Below are 21,464 nucleotides of genomic sequence, written 5' to 3'. Positions count from 1 at the left end.
GGAATCAGAAAGGAGGCTAGCTGTGTGTGAGACAGGAAGGGACGCCAGATACATTTATTGAGCACTTGCTGGCCGCCTGGAGCACTCATAGGTATCCATCGACTCCACCCACCCAGCCACTTGGGTGGGGATTCTCTCATTATCCTGTGTTACAAACCGGGGTAAGTGTGGCAATTGGTGTTGAAGCAGGAGGGCCTCGGACTCAGCATTCTACACTGATGGCCCCTGAGATGCCTGTGCTGACCTCCTTGTCTGCAGTGGCTTCCAGGCTTGGAGGGGGTCAATCTCAACCTCGTATGAAAAGCATTACTGAGACCCAGCAGGCGAGGACTCCAGCAGGCAGGGATGTCTGAAGGCTGAGCAAGCCTCCTTGTGCAGAGAAATTCGAGGCATCAAGCCGGAGAGGAGGAGCATTCCTGGGGGAGGGCCTGCAGTGCAAAGGCCTGGGGGCATCAAACAGCCCAGCCTAGGGAGGAGGGAGGGGGATTGGCAGATTTTTGGCAAAAGAAGGGGTGGGCGAGGCGAGCACTCCGGGAGTAAGAGGACCAGGTCGGGCGGTGGAGGCTTACCACCGGGTCTGGTACAGCCGGGAGCCGGGAACCGCACTCCCCAGGCCGGGGCTGTGGGGGAGGAAGGGCCCTACTGATGCCACCGCTGCTGGCTCCGGGGAGGATTATCTATTTTAGCAACTGGGGAGGGCGGAGCAGGGAGTGCCCAGCCTCTAGCAGTAGCGCAGGCAGCTCCGAGGAACGCGGCGCAGCGCCGGGCGGCTCAGGCAGCCGGGCCCTGGGCCCCAAGGGCAGGCAGCGTGATGCTGGCTGTGTCGCTCAAGTGGCGGCTGGGCGTGGTGAGGCGACGGCCCAAAGGTACGGGGCCCCGGGGACTGGGGCTGGACCCGGGTCTGGATGGGGGGCGGTGGCCGAGGGGCCTTGGGGAGTCCCGGCTTCTCCTCCCCGCCCTGTTACCCCTTGCTCCGCCTCGACCCTATCTGCCTGTGTGCCGCTGGGTTCTGGGTCTCTGTCCCTGAATCTGTGCGTGTGACTCCTTTCTCTGCCCTGGCCGTTTCCCCATGTCTCCATCTCTTTGTCTGTCTGAGTCTCTCTAACTCCGTCTCTTCATCTTTCCCTCCACCTCTATCTCTTTCTGTCTCTCTTTGTCTGGTTCCCTCTCTCCTCCCTCCACCTCTCTGCCTCTGAGCCGACCTCTCTGCTACTTGTCTTCTCTCCTGCTCTGTCTTGCTCTTTTTGTCCCTGTCTCTGTCCTCTCCTGCTCTCTCTGTGACTGTCTCCCTTGCTCGCTACTTTTCTTTGCCACCGTCTCCTTCATCGCCCCCTCACATGGCATGTCCCTGGCGGCCTTTCCTTTTCTCCTGATTCAGGGCATGGGGCTGTCCGGGTGGAGCTAGTGTGTGTGTGTGGGGGGGGGGGCGAGGTGGGGAGCTGGGGCAGGGGGCCGTGGGCAAATGCAGGACTTGGACCTGGGTGCCTGAGCCCCAGAAGGGGGCTCCTGAAGGAGGCGAGGCTGTGGTGGGAGTCGGGGGAGGGAGGAGTGTCTAGAGCAGGGAGTCCAGGCCTCCAGGCCCTGTGACCCCAGGTCTCAGCTGTGGCCTCCCTGTGTTGCGGTCTCATCTGCATCATGGGGTGGCAGGAGATGGTGGATTCGCAGCCTCTATGCTTCAGGCCTCAGAACTAAGAATAATTGTGCTGTTCATAAGAACAAGAGTAACTGACATTAATTCAGTGCTACTGTGTGCCAGGCATTCTGCTAACTCACTAATTCCTCACAACAGCCCTGCAAGGTTGGCCCTGTCCTTATCCTGAATGTACACGGGGGAAACTGAGGCACAGAGAGGTTAAGTAACTTGCCCATGGTCACACAGCTGACATCCAGAGGTTTTCTCAAGCCGATTCTTATAACTGCCATGAGCATTTTCTAGACACTGAGAGACCTACATGGGGGGAAGGGCTGCTTCAGGAGAGGTCAAGAGGTAGCAGGGTCTGTGGGATGACAGAGGGCTCTAGACCCTGCACTGGCCACGGACAACTGGTGGTCTGACATCCCAGAGGTCCCTGGAAGCCCCTTCCCTGGGGACAGAGTAGCTGGTGCCTGGAGAGCATTAGGAACAGTATTTCCCTTGGGGCTTCCCAGGAACCCCCTGTGCTGGGACTGTCCCCAAGGGAGAAGTCCCCTCCCCCATCAAGACTGTTATCCTCCTGTTCAGGTCCACAGCCCCAGAGAACCCAGTGGAATCCTCCCATGCTGGAGGGATAGACAGACACATGCAGGGATAGTCTGACCTGCTTCCGATTTGCGTGTTCCCCAGGATATGGAGAACAGCCAACTACATGCCGTGAATCAGATTCTGGGTCTTGGAGATTCAGGAAGTGCCTGTATTTTCCCCAACAGACCTGGATTCAAATCGTGCCCCTGGCTCTTTCTTCCTGTGTGGCTCACTCAGAACCTCAGTTTCCTCATTGGTAGAATGTACCCAAGACAAGCCACCCTCCCAAGATTGCAGTGACGGTTAGGAAGGATTGGGGGAGGGACTGGCACACGGTGGACTCCTGGTAATCTTGATTTTCATCTTTCCATCGGCGGCTGAGCTTCCTCTTCCCCCTCAACCCTCCGCCCCCACCCCACAAACACACGGACCCCAGGCTGCTTGTGTCTGGGACCAACAAGCCTCTAACAGGAAAGAAACAAAGAAAGCAGAAGGGAGCACGGCGTGACTGTGAGGGCACACTGTGTGCTGATGGCTGCCAGGTACTATGGCATCTCTCCACTCCTTTAGGGGACCTCGAAGGGAAGCACAGGGACCTTGTTCGCCCGTATAGTGAGCCTGCACATCCATTTAAAACGGGATTTATCAGGACTTCCCTGCTGGTCTAGTGGTTAAGACTCTGTGCGTCCATTGCAGGGGGCACAGGTTCAGTTCCTGGTCGGGGAACTAAGATCCTGCATGCTGCACAGCGGCCAAAAAAATGAAAAAATAAATAAAATGGGAATTCTCAGGGGAGAGGGATTCAAGACGCTGGGGGAAGGGGAGGGTTTCTTCTTCTTTGCCAAAGTATTTTTTTTAACGCGTGAGGACACATCTTCCCACTTCCAGCCCATATTTTTTAATAGACAAACCTTCCTGTTTTCCATCTTTTCTGGGTAAGACCCCCAAGTTCCTCACCCTGTGACTGCTTAAGTGGGGGGTCCCTGGGCCCCATAGCTATCTGCAACCTCTCCCATGTCCCCCAGACTGGGATTTGAGGCTTTGCTTAAATTGAGGAGCAGTGCTTCCTGCCCGGGGCTGGAACTGGAGAAAGGGGTGCAGACTGGCTGGCCTGCCAATTTCTGCCACAGCCCAAGAAGCCGAGGGAGCCCCTGCTGTGTGCACACGGCAGTGGGAGCGCTTCTACCCTGCTGGACACTCAGTGTCTACCCCTTGCCCACTTCAGTCCTGACAGTGGCCTTTTTTTCCACATCTGGACAGTAGGGAAGCAGAGGCTTGAGGAGGGGAGGGGCCTGCAGAGCTGGACCGACTCTAACGCCCAAGTGCTGCACCCCTGAGCTAGGCTTGGGCCTCTGGACGCACAAAATGGTTACATTCAATTCAAAGAGTGAGAGATTTAATTTGATGCGTGCTGGTGTGCCAAGGCAGGATACACAGGTCCTGGAGCCAGTGGCCAAGTGTAAGTCCCAGCTGTGCCACCAGGGCAAGTGCCTTCACCTCTCTGGGCCTCTGGTTTCCCATCTGTGAAATGGGATTAATACTGAGTGGCTGCGAGGACCACTGAGATGATACTTTCAAAGTGCTAGGTGTCAGAGCACCAGAAGGGGACCACCTGCAGTTCCTGACCCAAAGGGCTCAGACCCGGGGAGAAACGACTTGTAGATGATGTCAGGGCATCAGGGAGGTGGGCAGACAGAGTCCCATTGGTGCCTGGAGAAGGAAGCAATGATTTTGCTTGCAAGAGGTCAGGGGAAGCTCCCAGAGCAGGGTCTTTAAGGATGAGTAGGAGTTTTCCGGGCAGCTAAGGGAGGAAGAGAGCTTTTAGGCAAAGGGAACAGCTTGTACCAATGCCTGGAGATTTAAAAGATCTGCCTTAGAGAAGCGGTCAGCTGACTTTGGCCAGCATGAAGGGTTTGGCACAGAAGGGAACCAGGGCAGAGGAGGTGGGAGACCGTGGAGCTTGGACTTTGTCCTGGGGGCAGTGGGAGCCGTGGAAGGCCCGTGAGCAGCAGGGAGTGGAGGACAGTTCTGAGTGTTAGAATGGGCTCTGGCTGCTGTGCTGACCACAGGCAGGGATACGGGGAGAGACTGGGCTGGAGTCCAGGTGAGAGGTGAGGAGCTGGGGCTCAGTCGATGTTTGTTGAGGCAGGAGAATACCCTGTGCCATCCACTCATTTAAAGGATACCTACTGAGCACCTGTTACGTGTCAGGTACTGTTCTAGACCGTGAGGGTACAACAGGGAACAAGATGGACAAAAATCCCTGCCCTCGTGGAGCTGACCTTCTAGGAGGGGTGACAGCCAAGGGACAAGACGAATAAGGGTAATATATTTCCCTTATTTGGTAGTGACACATGCTGTGAAGAAAGATGAGGCAGGGAGAGGGCATGGGGTGTGTGAGTAGTGGGGTACAGTTTCAAATGGGGTGTTGAGGGAAGGCCACACTGAGAAGGTGACATTAGCGCAAAGCCCTGACGGAGGTGGGAGAGGGAGGCAGGTGGCTATCCAGGGGAAGAGTGCGGCTGGCAGAGGCTACAGCCAGTGCAAAGGCCCTGGGACGGCGGACGTGTTGGGTGTCCCCAAGCTGGCAAGGCTGGAGCAGGATGGGTGAGGGGCCTCTGGTCTGGCCCCTGTGCTTCTGGAGGAGCCACAGGCAGTCTAGGGATGACGAGCTTTTTTTTTTTTTCTTTTTTAATTAATTTATTTATTTTTGGCTGCGTTGTGTCCTCGTTGCCGCGCGCGGGCTTTCTGTAGTTGCGGCGAGCGGGGGCTGCTCTTTGTTGCGGTGTGCGGGCTTCTCATTTTGGTGGCTTCTTTTGCTGTGGAGCACCGGCTCTAGGCGTGCAGGCTTCAGTAGTTGTGGCACACGGGCTTAGTTGCTCCGCGGCGTGTGAGATCTTCCCGGACCAGGGATCAAACCCGTGTCCCCTGCATTGGCAGACGGATTCTTAACCACTGCACCACCAGGGAAGCCCAGTGATGAGGTTATTCAGGATAGTAATCCCCCCGCCGGCTGAGCGCGGCCTCCTGCGCGGGCCCTCGCAAGCTTTCTCCTTCTGCCCCCACTCAGTGGCGCACATCTGTGATGAATTATTCACTCCTTCCTTCCCCTCCATAATGAGACTCTCCTCTGTCTGCCTCTCTTCTCCACATCCGGCTCCCGGCATTTCTCACACTGCGGCAGCTGCGCTGGGGTCTCAGATCTGACTCTCGATGTGGAAACGAGCCTCCTCCCACCAGTGCCTAGACAGCAACCACTTCCCCGGCCTCTGCCTTCCTTGATGCTGGGAGCACCAGAATTTCAGATCACCTATGGTGTCTAGAGACCCCAGGGCCTTCTCCCTTTATCAAGAAGCCAAGGGTAAACTCTCATCTCTGGAATAATTCCTGGAATCCCAGCAGCCTGGAGTGAACCTCTGTACCTGTTCTTTGTTTCCCAAGCGTTTATTAAGCACTTGTTGTTTGCCAGGTGCTGTGCTAAGTACTTCATGTGTACTTTCTCATCCTCACAACAGTCCTGTGAGCTATGAACTAAATCGCCCCATTTTACAGGTGAGGAAACTGAGGCTTAAAGAGGAAGTGAGTTTACAACTTTCCAAGGTCACACAGCCAGGAAGGAAATGGTGGAGTCTGTGCACCGGCCCCACCCCACCCACCCACCCACCCACCCAGGCCGTCTGACTTCCAAGTCCAAACATCTCACTATGGGTATATTTCTCAGTGGTCAGTTATCTGGCCTCCCCACCAGGAGCAGGGGACCCCTCTGTTGCGTTCCCAGCGTGTAGCTACTGGTCTGTCTTCCCCAGGCTCCCCCAAGGTTATCCGCCCTCCCTCTGCTCCCCCCGCCCCAGGACAGCCCTGCAGAAACAGCGATGGGGTCCCCCAGGGTTCCCCTCCAAGCTGAGCAGCCGTGTCATCCACCAGCACCAGTGCTGATCTTGTTAGCCAATGTTCCAGCATTGTGTCCGTTCGTTGGCTTGAATGTTCAGTCCAGCAGGACCATCTGCCTGTCTTAATTGCCCAGATAATTGTGAAGGCTGCCGGTCCTGTCTCCTCCCTGGGGAGATGGGCTGATGGAGCAGAAAGAACATCTATCAGGCAGGGCTGGCTGGATAACCGCCCTCTCCGTGGTCCTGGAGCAGTTCCCTGCTCCTCCTGGGAATTGCCCCTCAGTTTCCCTTGTGTGCCCCAACCCTGCTGTCCCGTAGCTGGAACCCTGCTCACCCTCCCCACCATCCACCCATCGCTCTCCTTAGGCTGACCTTGTCTCTCCAGCCCCTGCATTTCGCCAACTTGGCCGAGGTGATGGCAACTCATAAGCAGATGTGTGGACAGGTGAGCGGACAAGGGGAGCAGGCACCTACCCAGCAACCTCTTACAGCCACACAACTGGGGCAGCTGCGGTCCCTGCAGGTAACCTTAAGGACAGTCCCTGCCCCTCACTGAGTCTTGGTACCCCATTTGCAAAATAGTCTGTTGAGGAAAGTTTGTTTGAGGTTTGGGTCGTTTGGAGCCCAAGCTGGGGACGGAGGTGAGGGTGTCCCAGACTGGCAAGGTTGGAGCTGAAGCAGCCCCCAGAGACTACAGGTCCTGCTCCTGCCCCAGCCCACGCATGTACCCCCATTTTATACATGAGAAGGTTGAGGCCAGTTTTGTTCAAGATCACCCAGCCGGTCAGGGGTGGAGATAGGACCTGAACCCAGGGTCCCCTCTCAGGCCCCCATGCTGCCACTGCTGGAGGGGGCGGTGCTGGCAACGTGGAATGTTCATCACCTCTTAGGAGTCAGGCTTATCCGGGGATGGAAGGGCAAGGCAGAGGGAGATGTCCGGGGAGTTGACAGTGGGACTGAGGGATGCCCGAGGGCTTTGGAAACGCAGATGGGACACCAACCAGCTGGAGTATCCCCCAGGAGGTGACAGTGGGCAACCCTGGGGGACTTGCAGGATTTGGCCAGGCAGAGGAGGGATTAGGGCCAGCGCATTCTTGGGTCACTGAGAGTGTGAAGGCTTGGAGGTGGGAATGGGCTCAGGGTGCTGGGAATGGAGGGAGACGAGGCTGCACAGGCGGGTGGCCAGTTTTGGACACCGGTTGGCGACCTCCCAAGGATTCTTCCTAAATGGTGCTGAGGGGGCCGTGGAATGTGGGGTACCTCAGGTAGCAGGCGCTGGCCCAGAAATCTCAGTGTCAAGCCTTGTCCTCAGGTAAGTGGCCTCTGCCAGGGCCCACCACAGCCCTGCAGCCCCTGCCCCCCACCTCCACCATTGGGGTCCTCCTGCCTGGATCTCATTGGTATAGTCTCAGCTGGGCTGTACGGGCTCCTTGGATGGGCCTTCCCAAATTCTCTCCCTGCTTGAGCTTCTACCACTAATGAGTTCACAACTGCAGGGCTCTCTTTCAAGTAGTCCACCAAGAGGACAAAAAGTAAGACTATCACACAAAGCCCTTTTGAGAATGTGTGTCTGTTGGGCTGGGATTAAGGCTTTGGAGCCAGACACCCGGGTTCTTGTCTCCTGCCCCTCTGGACTCCAGTTTCCTCGTCTGTAAAAAGAGGTTGATTGTGCCAACCTCATGGGCCTGAAGCAAATGCCACTGGAAGTTAAAAACACACTGACGTCCAGTGTGGATTAAAGAGCCTGACCCCAGACTTGGGGCGGGGAACGGTTTGGATGGCCACCTGCTCTTTCCAGCCACACACCCAGGAGAGGGCCTCAAGGTGGGCAGGGAGCTGACGGGACCCCACTGGAGCCACATCCAGACTCTGAACTGTGGCATCTCCCTACAGGGCTCAGAGGCCATGACCTGGGTCCAGGCACGGCCACTGGGTCTCTGCAGGCTGGTCCTGGGGCAGGGGCCTGGAGGAGCCACAGGGAGACAGGCTCCAGCTTAGGAGAATGGAGTGACTCCCATCCTCATGACTGTTCAGGAATAGGGTGGGCTGCTCAGGAGGTGGTGAGCTCCCTGTTTGTGGAGGTATGCAAGCTCTACCAGACAGCAGAAAGGATTCCTGCATCAGATTGTGGAGGGATGAATTATTGGTTTCTTTCCAGTATAGCAATCCAGAGGTGATGTATAGTCATCATTTATTTCTCATTCATTCATTCGGCAAACACTTATTTAGCGCTTACTGTGTGTGAGGCCCAGCCCTGGGCATAGGGTCAAAATAAATGAGCAAGACAGTTGAGGGTCCCCTCTTTGGTGGAAAAGAACAGGTGAGCAAATGCATTGGAGGAAAGGCTGGGAGAGGGTAAAGGGGACCCACCTGGTGTGGTCAGGGCAGGCTTCTTGGTGGAGGTGGCATTTCGGTCAGTCTCTAAGGATGGAGGGGGAAGGGCGTTCCAGGAAGAAGGAGGAGCCCAAGGAGGGAGCATCTGAGTCTGACGATCTGACCCTCAGCCCATCTTAGCTGGGGGCCTTGGCCAAATCCCTTCCCCTCTCTGGGCCTCAGTTTTCCCTCTGTAAGACAGGAGCAGCAGTGCCTACCTCAAAGGGCTCTATGAAAGTTTCCATGAGACACTGTGCTCAATAAAGTGGTAAAACCTTGTGTAAATACCCTTTTTCTAGGGCATTTACACATAGAGGGTGATGCTTTTTTAAAAGAATTTATTTATTGGGCTTCCCTGGTGGCGCAGTGGTTGAGAGTCCACCTGCCGATGCAGGGGTCACGGGTTCGTGCCCCGGTCCGGGAAGATCCCACATGCCACGGAGCGGCGGGGCCCATGAGCCATGGCCGCTGAGCCTGCGTGTCCGGAGCCTGTGCTCCACAACGGGAGAGGCCACAACAGTGAGAGGCCCGCGTACCTCAAAAAAAAAAAAAAAAAAAATTATTATTATTATTGTTTTGGCTGCATTGGGTCTTCGTTGCTGTGTGCGGGCTTCTCATTGTGGTGGCTTCTGTCGTTGCGGAGCACGGGCTCTAGGCGTGTGGGCTCAGTGGTTGTGGCCTGCAGGCTCTAGAGCACAGGCTCAGTAGCTGTGGAGCATGGGCTTAGTTGCTGCGCAGCATGTGGGATCTTCCCAGATCAGGGATCGAACCCTTTTCCCCTGCATCGGCAGGTGGATTGTTAACCACTGCGCCACCAGGGAAGCCCCAAAGGGTAATGCTTGATCAAGAGGGTGGGTGGTGGGAGTCCAGGGACAGTGTTGGCCACAGGCTGAACCTGAGTCCAACCTCCTGCTCCACTTGGATGCCGAGGGCACAGGATGAGGGGCTGCACCTGCCGCTCCCAAAGCCTCATCGATCACCAGCCGCGAGGGGGCGTTGCTGTCCTCAGGCTCCTGTGTGGTCCACTCCTGCCCTGTTCCCGACAGCTCAGTCGTGTGGCTGCCCAGGCCCTCCATGTGTCACCCTGCCAGCATCTTATCGAGGGGGCTCAGGAGAGCCCGCCCCTCCTTAAATGTCACCCATGAGGCGGCCATAGTGCCGGGATGCCCCATTCAGTGCATTCTCTCCCCCGAAGCAGGTCTCCATCTGTCAGGACCCGCCCCCTTGCCTGCCCAGCCCACCCCACCTGCTCCTGCGGGACCTCCGACCCCAGCCATGCGGGCTGGTGCCTCTCCCTACCATACTTCGCACCTTCCCCCTCTCACCCTTTGTCCAGGCTGCCCCTCTGCCTGGAATTCCCTCCCTGCATCATCTTGGAGGGTTTGGTTCCTATGTCCATCAAGACTTAGCTTAGACAACGCCTCCTCCGGGCAGCTTTCCCTGATGCCTCCCTGAGTGGCCTGACTGTTTGGCCCCCTTTGTTTTGTTTGGGTTCGTAGTGAATCCTTGTTGAGTGTAGTCCTTTCCGCAAGAGACACTGATGTTCTGCATCATGTGTAATGTTCTTGGAACAGAGTTGGTCCTGTGTGGGCAGTAGCTAGGCCTTGAACCTGGGTTTCTTGACCCCCAGCCCAGGGTTCTCTCTAGGGCTGGATGTGTGTGTGGGGGGGTAGGACACTGCCATGGTGTCCTTGGCACCCTGAGATGAGGACACATGACGGGGCTGAGCCCTGACAGCCTGACCACTTATTTTCCCGTTTTGCTCAGGTACCAAGAGGGCAGGTGGGCAGAGTCTGAGTGGTCCCCGTGGGGAAGAGGGTGGCTGAGGTTGACTGAGGTCAGCCAAGGCCCCCACCCCCACCCCCACCCAGGGGCTCTCTCAGCACCCAGTTCAGTTATTTTTCTAAGGAACTTAGCTTGTCCTCATTCCTCCCTCCCTCTAAACCCTTCCACGGCTCTCCAGTATCCTCAGGAGAGAGCTTCGACTTCTTAACATGCCATTCAAGGCCATTATTTATGTTTTATTTTGAATCCCAGGCTCTGGGGGGTGAGCTGAATTCCTCAGTGTGTGGCACACCTGGTCCTGAGCCAGCTGGCACCTGCTCTGGCTGTTCTATCTTACTTTGTCTCCTTCATGCCCTACCCCCACTCCCAGTTACCTCCCTCGAAACCTTCACTCTGTGAAACAGATCTTTACACATGTATGTGCCCTTACGGCACATGTAGTGCTTTATGTATGTTTTTAGTTTACATAAGTGGTAGTACAGGGAAATATCATTCTCTTTCCTGCCCTCTCCCTGCCTCCTCTCTTCCCTGCCCTGTCCTCCCTCCCTTCTCCCCACCCCTTCACCTTCCTCCTCCCCCCTTCCTTTCTCCCTTTAACTCACACTGTGTCTCTAAACCTATTCACGCGGCTGTGCTTCTCAGTCAGGTTGTCCTCCATGGGGTGTGGCCATCGCGTTACCTGTCCCCTCCCCCAGGATGGAGATGCAGGTCATCTTCACCAATGACATTCCTATTCCCGTTTAGGGATCCGTCGGGGGTGGGGGGTCACCCAAGGATAACTACCAGGAGGGAGGGCGCTGGCTCTCTCATGCCTGCCTCAGTTTTCCGCCCCCCAGCAGTGCCTCTGCCTCTCCATCTCCGCGATGCTCACCAGCACCTGGTCTTGCCTGCATTTCTCATGTTTGCCACCCTGAAGAGTCCAGTGGGAGAAGCATCATTTCCCCTTCACTTCTCTGCTTACCAGTGAGTGGGGCGGCTCTGCGTGAATTTGGGGCCGTTTCCTTCACGCCTGGTGCCCTGCCTGTCCATCATCGTCCCCGTTTTCCTTTTTCTTCTTGTTTTGCATCGCGATGCATCCTGACTCCATGCTTTTGACCTCTAACACTGGCAGGTCCCCACACTCGCACTGCTGGCCCTCGTCATCAGAAGGGAAACAGGCTCAGAGCAGGAAGGGACAGGCCCGAGGCACAGAGAAAATTGGCTTCCAGGTCTCCTGCCCCTGAAGTGCCTTGCCCTCCCCCCTGCCTCTGGTCCCCCCCATGCCGTCCAGACCCTTGCAGCCCATCCCCTTCTGCTGCCATTTGGAAACAAGTCAGATCGCACAGGACCCAGTTAAAAACCCTGCAGTGTCTCCCCTGGTGCTGCATCTGGAGCAGAATCCCGACTTCTCTCCTCCTCCTGCCTGCTCCCCAGGCAGCCCACGCTCGCCTGGAGTCTTCTCCCTGCAGCCGCCCTAGGCTCCTTCCCATCCTGTCTCAGCCTAGAGGCACCTCCTCTGAGAGGCTCCCCAACCCCCCACCTCGTGTTGTCCTGGCCCCCCTCGCCCTCCTCACCATCTCGATGACTTACCTGTATTTGCAGGGTTTTCTCCTTTGATCTCTGTCCCTCTGCTAGACCAGCGGTCTGAGAGGCAGGCTCTACATCTGCTTTGCCCACTTGGAAACCTCGCGCCCAGCTGAGTTTCTGGCAGGTAGTGGGTGCTTTTGTGTGACTGAGTGACCAGAGAGGTAGGGCCAGGCCGTGTTCACACTGACCACCTCCACGGGCCCTGCACTCTACAGTTTTTCAGGCGTTTTGTTTATTCACAGAGTTCCTCAACAAACCCTGTGAGCACAGACATCTTCATCATTAAGAGGAGGGAGCTGAGGCTCAGAGAGGCCCCCTGCATGGTTATGGCCCCATGTTTCTCCTCCAGGAGGGAAGCCATTGCAAGTGTTAAGCGTGGAGGCCAAGAGGGAGCCCCAAGGAGCTGCCCCATCTGTGGCCAGGCCTGGGCCTGTGGCCCCTTGGCCCTCCCTAGTCAGAGGATTTAGAGAGACTCCCCAGGAGCAGCAGCGTGGGGACCCCGCCGCCCAACAGTCCCTCTCTTTCTTCCTGTATCCGTGAGTGTGCATTTCTCAGGGGGCTGTGGATGGGGTGCTTTTGTAGATGGCGTCAGCAGGGCCTGGGCTTAAATCCCTGCTCATGCCTCATACTCTGTGTGACTAAGAGCAAGTGGCTTCACCTCTCTGGGCCGCTGTTTCCTCATCTCTGAGATGGGGATGCAATGAGAAGATAGGTGTAGAATGCTGAGAACACGGCCTGGTACAGAGGTTCTGTGTAGAGAGCCAGCTGTGGTTCCTCTCACCTCCACCCCGAGCCTGGCCCTTCCCTGGTCTCTGCACACAGCCTGTGTTCTTTGCTCTTGCAGGCCCTGCTACCCCGTGGCCCTGCCTGCCCCTGTGCCCTCCAGGGCCAGAGGAAAGCCGCGGTGAAGGGCGCTGGGAACTGGCAGGTGTGGGCCTGGGGGCCTAGCCCGCGTGCAGCCCACTGGTGTGGCATTACCCCTGAAGTCAGGTGACGGGCCGTGGGGCTGGGGCTATGGGGCAGCTTGGCGGAGTGGGGCGCCACAGCCAAACAGCACCCCCTAAGGCGGGGTCACCTCGTGGCCCTCACCTGTGGCTGGTGGCATCACAGACTGGGTTTCAGTGTCCCCATCTGTAAAATGGGGGCGACAGTGCCCACCTTATGGGAATGTCTTACAACCAGGAGAGGGGAGGGATTGTCCTGGCCTGGCCCTCGGGGTGGTGTGAGGAGGGAGGGAGGGAGAAAGGGACAAAGGGAGAAGCAGCAGAACAACAACAAAGGGTTTATATCTTGTTATCGAATCGCCATCTCTGCGTCCTTCCCACCCAGACTTCATTTCCGGCTGTCACTCGGGGTCCCTGGCAGTCTGCTGTGCTTATGACTAACCAGCCCTGGGGCCTGAGAGGAAGGAAAGAGGCCAGGGTCCAGGCCCCTCTCTGCTCTGGGGGGCCTCAGACACCGTCCTTTCTGAGTCTCGGTTTTCCCATCTGTGCAGCATGGGGTCGGTTCCCACTTGTGGGGGTCACGACCCCTGGGTGGGCGGGGGCCAGGGATGCCGGTGTCCTGCAGTGTGAGGACAGCCCACTCAGCAGTGGTGCCAGTGGCTCCCCGTTAAGAGACCCTGAGAAGGCCCTGCAGGCCTGGCCACACGTGGGGAAGAGGGCAAGAGTGTGTGCTGGGCAGACCTTCCGAGGTCTCTTCGCCCTCACTCCTCACGGGTTGGGAAGCAGAGGCTCAGGCAGAAAGAAGTGAGTTGCCCGGAATGACAAGGTTCTTGGGTGGCAGGGCTGGGGTTTGAACCTAAATGCTTCCTGACCCAATATGTGGACTCCCTAACCCTAGTAGGTGGTGATTTTGTTATTCCCATTGTGCAGCTAAGGAAGCTGAGGCCCAGAGAGCCTTGGACACATGTCCCAGGCCATACAGCGATCCATCTTTCAGTTGTCTCATAAAACCTGAGGACGTGGAGGTGTCAGGGCCTCTCCTGACCATGGAGGGGCTGCCTATCAGCTCAGTGGCCCCGCCACCTTCCCCAGGCGGCCCAGCCCCCGTCACTGTCATCCACAGTGTTGGAAATGTAGAACACTCACACTCTGTGACCAGGAGCTGCTGGTAGGCCGGGCCCCTAGCAAACCTGGCTTCTAGCCACAGTGCAGGCCCAGCAATCTGTCCCCCTTTCCCTCTGCTTCCCCAAGGTCTGGCCGCATTGGGAGAGAGGGGTCGTGTTTGGAGCAGGGCCCAGCAGCAGCTTCACCCACTCTCGGCTCCCAGAAGGGGCTCTTGCTGCTCATCCCAGGCCCTCCTCCCTTCTCTCTCAGAGACGCTCTGTGTCTGAGGTCCTTGCAGAGCCTCTCACACCCTTGCTCTGCAACCATCTGTGGTTCCCGTTGCCTGCAGGATGGAAGCCAAACCCATAACACAGCATTTCTTAAACTTCGTATGCATCCTCTGGGGAGCTGGTGAAAATGCAGCTTCTGGTTCAGCAGGTCCGGGTGGGGCCTGGGAGCCGGAATTGCTGACGAGCCCCCGGCAGTGCCGGTGATGCTGCTGCTGCTGCTGGTCGTCAGACCGCACCTGGAGGAGCGAGTGTGGCCAGGCCGCCTGTGGCCTGGCTCCAGCTGCACCTCCTGCCTGGTCTCTTCCTCACTTGTCACTTGGGACTGTGTTCATGGCACCTTCATTCCCATCCTTCAAAGTCAGGCTCAAAAACACCTCCTCGGTGGACCCCCGACAGAGCTGATTGCCCCTCATCTGCACTCCCAGACCCCTTTATCTTGAGAGGCACATAGCAGCGCCTTTAAGAACAGACCTCTTAGGTGTGAACCTGGCTCCACACTTACAGCTGGGTGACCTTGGGCAAATCAGTTAACCCTTCTGTGCCAAATATTTATTTAAACCCTACCTTGTTCCAGAATGGAGCAACAGTTGCTTCCAAACCCACCTTTGGATAAAATGAATGAAGTGAAAATGTGCTTGGCGGGCTGACAGGAACAGAGGACAGAGGGAAGATACTGATCCTTGCCTGTCTCCTGGTGTCTGAGTCCCCACTGCCTGGCACAGCAGGTGCTCAGAGAAATGCTACGTGGAAGCTCTCCCATAATCCATGGCATGACCTTTCCAGGAGCTTCTCGTCCACAAAAGTAAATTCCAAAGGAGCAGCGAGAGAGACAGAACCACGGCAAGGTTTTGGATCTTCCGTCTTAATCGCTCATTTAAATGCGTCTGTACAGAGAGCAAATATTTTCTACGAGAGGGGGTAGACGGAACTCCAAAGGTCTGTGCACCACACAGCCCTCCTCCCTGAAGGGGCTGTAAATGGGGGGAAAGAGAGCGAGGGTCTGTTAAGAGCCGTGTCCCTTTCTGCCTGGTATGTAGCTGGGACTGCTCCAGGATGGCTCTCAGTGCCCTGGGGATTGTCAGGGTCTTCATCAACAGCCTTGTTGTGACCGTTGCAGGGCACCGTGGACCACACTGAGAGTCTACATTCCCTTCCTGCCTGGCCTGATTCTCCCAGCAAACGCCTCCCAGTTCAGGTCCCCCCAGTCTGACCCAGTGCTCACCATCCCTCCCATGGCTGGGACCTTTGCATCTCTCTTTGACCTTTGGCCTCACTACTGGCCCAAGGGTCCCTGCCCCTGAGACATACCTAAAGTCATCCAAAGAGGATGGCACCCTTGGGAGCGGGGCAAGGAATATGACCTGTGGATGCAGGCATACAAGTGACCCCACCCCATCCTCAGAGCCTGGATTGTCTGAATGTGCCGTTAGTGGGGCTGGCAGGAGCCAGCATGGGCAGCCCAGGAACTGTGGGCTGGACTCTGCGGTGGGCATCCCCGCTGAGGAAGAAACTCAGATGCAGTCCCTGGTCCTTAACCACGGGGCTGCACCCTCCCATTTGCTGCAAGACAGAGGTGATTTTGAGCCCCCTTGTTCCCATGCATCTGAGAGCTTCCATGGGAGCCGGGACCTTATCTGTCTCGTTCTCTGCTGCGTTCAGCTGGATGCAATAAGTCGTTAGTTGTACAGGCTGTTGACACCCCGAGTCACTATCGCCCATCCTTCTCCCCAGCACCTCTGCGGTGTCTGGCTCTCAGGTGGTAGCAACACGCACTGGTGGGTGGAGAGCAGGAGCAGCTAGAGAGCTGGAGGAGGGGCCCTGGGTGTCCGTCAGGGTCATCCTGAGCTGATGCGGAGGAAGCTAGGAGTGTGCTGGGCTGAGGCCCAGCCAGGGCTGGAGTTGTGACCAGCTGCCCCTGCCCATCAACCCGGGACGCACAGCTCGCTCTGTCTTCCCACAGAGCTGGGGGATGCTCTGGATAACAGGCTGCTGGGCTGATCTTCCCCAAGTCCCATCTTACAGGAAAGGAAACCGAGGCCTGGGAGAGGTAGCTGGAACTTCAGTGGAAGGGCCCAGGGGACTGCGAGTGCAAGGATTTCTAAACTGAGACACACCCTGGCGTTGTTCCACGGCTGCGTTTTATCCGGCTTATGTCCTGGGAATTCTGTGCAAGACTCTGTTGGAATCTGCTACTTAAAAAAAGAGAAAAAAAAGTTTGGAAGGCCCTGTTCCTCTTTTCCAGGTAGAAAAACTGAGTCTGGGCTGGGAGGCAATCGTTTACCAAAGACCCAGGGCGAGTTAGGGGCAGAGCTGGCCTCAGGGGTCTGTCTGCCTGGGGACCCTGGGGGAGGCCTGCCATCTTCAAAGACCCCTGCCCAGACTCAGGCTGGAGGGGGGGGTGTTGAACCACATCCAAGGATCAGCCGTGACAAGGGCCGTGTCCCCTTTAAGCAGAGAGCCGCCCGCTGCAGTGGGTGGACTCTTGCCCAGCCAGTGGGAGCTCTGAGCTCCCCTCCCATAGCCCCTCCCTGGCTCCCAAGGGAGTCAGTGGCACCGGGGAGACAAGAGCAGACATGCTGTGTGGGCTCAGCCGGGAGACCCCTGGAGAGGCGGGTGAGTAACGGGGACCAGTAGGCAGAGTGGCGGGGCCAAACCCTCTGATCCCTCTGGAACTGCCACCCAGAGAGGGGCCTGGGATGGCGAAGCCTGGGACAGCCACTCCCAGACCCAGAGCTTGGAGGGAGGGCAGGCATGGGACACCTGGCCGGTGGGCAGGGGAAAGGGCTGTCTGTCTGACCGTGGCTGCGGGACTGAGTCCGCTGGGCTGTCCCGCATGGCACGGCCAGAGGGCAGCGCTCCTGCCTCAGGCGTGCCCCAGGGAGACGCATCCTGCCCCTGCGTGAGCTGTGGGCGCCGGCTCCCTGGTCAGGGTGCTTTGGGGGGAGCTTCTACATGGGCTCACGGCAAGAGGCAGAGGCCCCGGCGTGGTGCTGTCTGGTCGGTGAGCCTCAGGCTCTGGGAATGCAGAGGGGACAGGTGTTGCTCAGCTGCCACATTCCTGGGTGGGCCCGGGGCTGGGACCCTGGGAGGGGCTCTGGGGCTGGCTAGGTCACCCTTCACTCCGTGCCTGGGCCGTCCTGTCAGTGCCTTCCCATAGTCGATGTACTGGTGTTACGTCCTTGCAGCAGCTCCAAGGGTAGGGACTGTGGTCCCAGTGGACAGACAGATGGGGAAGCTGAGGCTCGGAGGGGCCAGTGGCTGACCAAGGCCCATAGTGGCTGAGCCGGGATTGGCCCCCTGATGACTTTCATAGCAGAGCTCCCCCAACCATGCTTCCGAGGGCCCGTGAACTTAGGCTCCCACCTCCCCGCCTGTCGCAGAGGGCAGAGACAGGATTACCCCTAGGTCCCCAGATCATAATAATGTGATTAATAATAGTAGCTTACAGCTGTTGAGACCTTACTCCGTGCCAGGCTCTGTTCGGAGCTCTCTCTGTACATTTTCTCATTTAATCCTCACACCACTGTGTATTCAGCACTGTTATTCTCCCCATTTTACAGTTGGGGAAACTGAGGCACAGGGGTGTTAAGTGACTTGTCCAAGGCTAAAGCTAGAAGTAGCACAGCTGGGGTTCGACCCCATGCGGTCTGCCCCTGCCCCCTCCTGGTGACTCCACTGCCCTCCTGGCTTGGGCACATCTGTCCTCTCAACATCAGACCCAGGAAGTGGGGTCACCTCGTCCTGCAGTGGTCAGAGCCACAAGGGCAGCAGTGCCCTGGAGACCTCATCTGGGGCACCGCCAAGGAGGTGTCTTCCTCTTCCTCATGGAGCTGCCCCCACTACCCAGGCTCAGGCCTCAGCATCGCCTGCCTAGACCTTAGCCCCAGTCTCCTCCCTGGCTTCCTGGCCCTCATCCCCCACCGCACCCCACCCCCTCCATGCTGCTGTAGGAGGGAGTTTGCTAAAACTCAGGTTTGATCGCAGCTTCTTATCCTGGCATTCAAGGCCCTTCATGATCTCCCTGGCTTTTTCTCTCTCTGATGACTTCCTTGACCCCCACCCTCACCCCTGCAGCCCCCACCCTAGTCTCCTCCCCAGGTCACAGAGCTTCATGATCACACGTGTCTCACTTGGTGTCAACACTGAGGCTTTTTTAAAGAAAAGTCTAAAGAGGGAGCTTCAGGCACAGTGGGATCCAGGTGCTCAGTTAACATGATTAGGACTCCAGGCCTCTGCTTCTTTTTAGGTGAGCTTTATTTCCACGCAGACTCCTCTCCTTGAGGCTCCCAGAGGGCCCCTAGTACCTTAAGAGCTTATGGTCAGACAGCTTGATCCTCCTCAAGGAAAGAGAAACTGTTTCCAACAGTTTCAGCAAACGTCCCCAACAGGTGGCCACTCCCTGCACCCTCCACATTTCACAGAGCAGGCTGAGACCCTGAGCAGTCAGGCCACATGCAGTGCTCCTCAGGGAGAGCCAGGCTGGGGTTTGGGGCCAGTGGGGCACAGTGCCCAGGGCCCTTTCTCCTCCCCAATGGACTCTGCCAGCACGAGTCCTTTCTCAGGCCCATGCCCTGACCATGCTGTCTTGGTCCTGGGAGGCTTGTTCACCCCACTAACCCTAAGCCCCTGCAGGAAGGGATGTGACTGGGCCTGGGGCGCACAGTAGGCTTGAAAGCAGATTCGGGCAGGAAACTCCCGTGCCCCACAGTGTCCACCCTCCTCTGACTCCTGGCCACCAAGTGGTCTTTGTTCCCAGCTCCTGGGAAGGCTCAGACAGGGTGTGTGTGTGTTGGGGTGGGTGGGAGGGTACTTCTGCCATGGCCTGAGCTGCCCACTCCTCCGGGGGGCCCTCACCAGAACCACCTGGATCTTCTGGCAGGCCGGACCTCCTCAGGGCCACGACTGTGGGAGAAACCCCAGTTCCCAGACCACGGAGGCCAAGGCCTCCAGACCCAGGGAGGCCTGGGTTTGCATCCTATCTCTGCCTCTTCCTGATTCTACGACCTTGAACAACTCATTCCACCTCTTTGATCCCCATTCTCCTAATCTGTAAGTGGGAATTGAATTTCACATGATTTACTGAGAATTTACTGTGTGCCAGACTCTCTATGCCAAAAACAGCAGTGAACAGACAGGCAAAAAACCAGCCCCCCAGGGCTGACATCATAGTGGGAAGGGGCAGATAGGAAATAAGATCACTAAGTTAAAAGAAAAAAAAGTGAGGTCTGCCAGGTAAGGAAGGTGATGGGAAGTGCTGGAGGTGTTGGGAGTGTAGGTGTAAGTTCAAACAGGCCGCTTGGGAAAGATGAGAAGGTGAAGATTCCACAGGTTCCTGAAGGAGGTGAGGAAGGGGGTTTTGTGGGTGTCTGGGAAGGAGCATTCTTGGCAGAGGAAACAGCCAGTTCAAAGGCCCTGAGGTGAGCTTGAGTCTGGTGTGTGGAACGGCGAGGAGACCAGCGCACCGGAGTGGAGGCAGCCCAGGAGAGAGCATTAGGAGGTGAGGTCAGGGAGGCCCGGGGACTGTCAGTTGTGGGGAGAACGTTTGCTTTTATTCTCCGCCGGGTGGACTGAGTCCTCACTGCTCCGCTGGTGACCCAGTTTTGTGGGTTTGAGAGGGACGTGGGAGAGCACAGACCTAGAAGGCCACGGCCCCTCTGGAGCCTGCATCCCCGCCCCACATGACATTGGGGCCATCGTGGTCCCATGGAGGGGGGTGTCAGCCCAAGCGTGGGCTCAGGGCCCAGTGCCAGGGGCCCCGCACGCCTTGTGGAAGAGGGATTGCAGGGCTGGCAACCTCTCTGGTCCGTGTCCAGCCTGTGGGTGCCCGAGCGCTAACGTGGGCCTCCTGGGCGCCCCTCTTTTGGGGTCTGTTGCCCTTGTGTTTGGAGGGAGAGAGCAGAGCTGAGGATTAAGGATGTGGTCTGCTGGGGGCCAGACAGACCAATTCCAGTCTGTCTTCTGCAGCTCCCCAGCTGAGTGGCCTGTCTGGGCTTCAGTCTCCTTGTCTGTAAAATGGGATTGTTAGTGAGCTCGCAGAAGAGTTAAACATGTCAGTGCCGGTCAAGTGCTTGGAGTGGTCCTGGCACTGGGCGGGCCAAGCCCTGGGCTCCTTTGTCAGTCTTTTTTTTTTTTTTCAGTCCTTGGCACCAAGTGAAGCAGGCATCTGCTTTTTAAATCTATTGATATATTTCTTTTTGTTTCCCTTAAAAACATGCATTGAACAGAGCAAGGGTCACCCCGTGGCTGAGCCGGTCTCTTCACGGCTTCTGGGGAGGCCTGTCAGCTACAGAAATCGGGGCTGTCACTCTGAGGTCAGCCTGCCACCGGCTTTGATGCTTCTCCATCCAGCTGTCTGACCTGGTCCAGCCTGCCATGGCCAGAGGGCGATCATTCAGTGGGTCAGGAGTGCCCAAAGGATCCGGGGCTGCTGCCAGGAGGGCCACAGGCATTACCCGAGTCCCCCCAGGACTGTCATGGGGTGAGGGGAGAAGGCAGGAGGGGCCCATGGCTCTGCCGCTTAGGAGCTGTGTGACCCTAGGCAGTTCCCTTAACCACCTCTCTGTGCCTCAGTTTCCTCATCTATAATGTGGGGATGATCACGACCCCCACCACATAAGATTATCATGGGATAAAGTGGTAATAATTTAAAATTTCTTAGAATGTGGCCTGGGTTCAAATCCTGACCCTGCCCCTTACAATGGGAAGTCGCCTAACCTGCCCGTGCCTCAGCTCCACCATCTGTGAAATGGAAATAACGATCATCCCACCTCAGAAGGTGATGGGGATACATGAGACAAAGCTTGTGAAGCACCTAGCACAGCACCTTGGCACTTAATCAGGAGGAGTGGTTACCATTACTAATGGGAAAATCTTTCTAACGAGGTGAGTAAAAGGGCCAGAGAGAGAACTTCCATGTGTCCTGGCTCTGTGTACCACATAACCTCGCTGATGCCTCCCACCAACCCATGAGGTGGGCACTGGCTCCTCCACTGTGCCGAGACTCAGAGAGGAGAAGCGACTTGTCCCAGATCCCTTAGCCGGTCGGCAGCAGATTTAGGATCCAAAGCCCATCCTACCCTTTCCATCGAGCCAGCGATGCCTTCGGAGGTGGGGCCGACCCATCCAGGATTGGCCGATCGCTTGTCGGAGTGCAATCAGCAATGGGCTGCTGTGTGCAGTTGTGGTTGGACTCAGGGGCGACTGGGGGCCCCCTTCTCCCCAGCGGCACTTGGGCCGGCTGGCCCTGCTGCTGGCATTCTGTCAAGCGGTTATTTTCTCTTCAGCCCAAGTT

General features: G+C 57.2%; 1 protein-coding gene across 1 annotated transcript in view; it reads left to right on the top strand.

The window, feature by feature from the left end:
* Positions 1 to 811: 811 nt before the first annotated feature.
* The window catches only part of GRIP2 (glutamate receptor interacting protein 2), an 88,479-nt gene continuing 67,826 nt past the window's right edge, over positions 812 to 21,464 (top strand). Inside the window, 3 exon segments of the mRNA XM_032647961.1 lie at positions 812 to 866; positions 12,185 to 12,371; positions 14,322 to 14,421. Coding sequence (XP_032503852.1) covers positions 812 to 866; positions 12,185 to 12,371; positions 14,322 to 14,421 — 342 coding nt within the window.

This window comes from Phocoena sinus, chromosome 11 (assembly GCF_008692025.1).
Source record: "Phocoena sinus isolate mPhoSin1 chromosome 11, mPhoSin1.pri, whole genome shotgun sequence".
Lineage (NCBI taxonomy): Eukaryota > Metazoa > Chordata > Mammalia > Artiodactyla > Phocoenidae > Phocoena > Phocoena sinus.
Note: the sequence above shows the minus strand (reverse complement) of the source record. Positions and strands in the feature narration are given on the sequence as shown.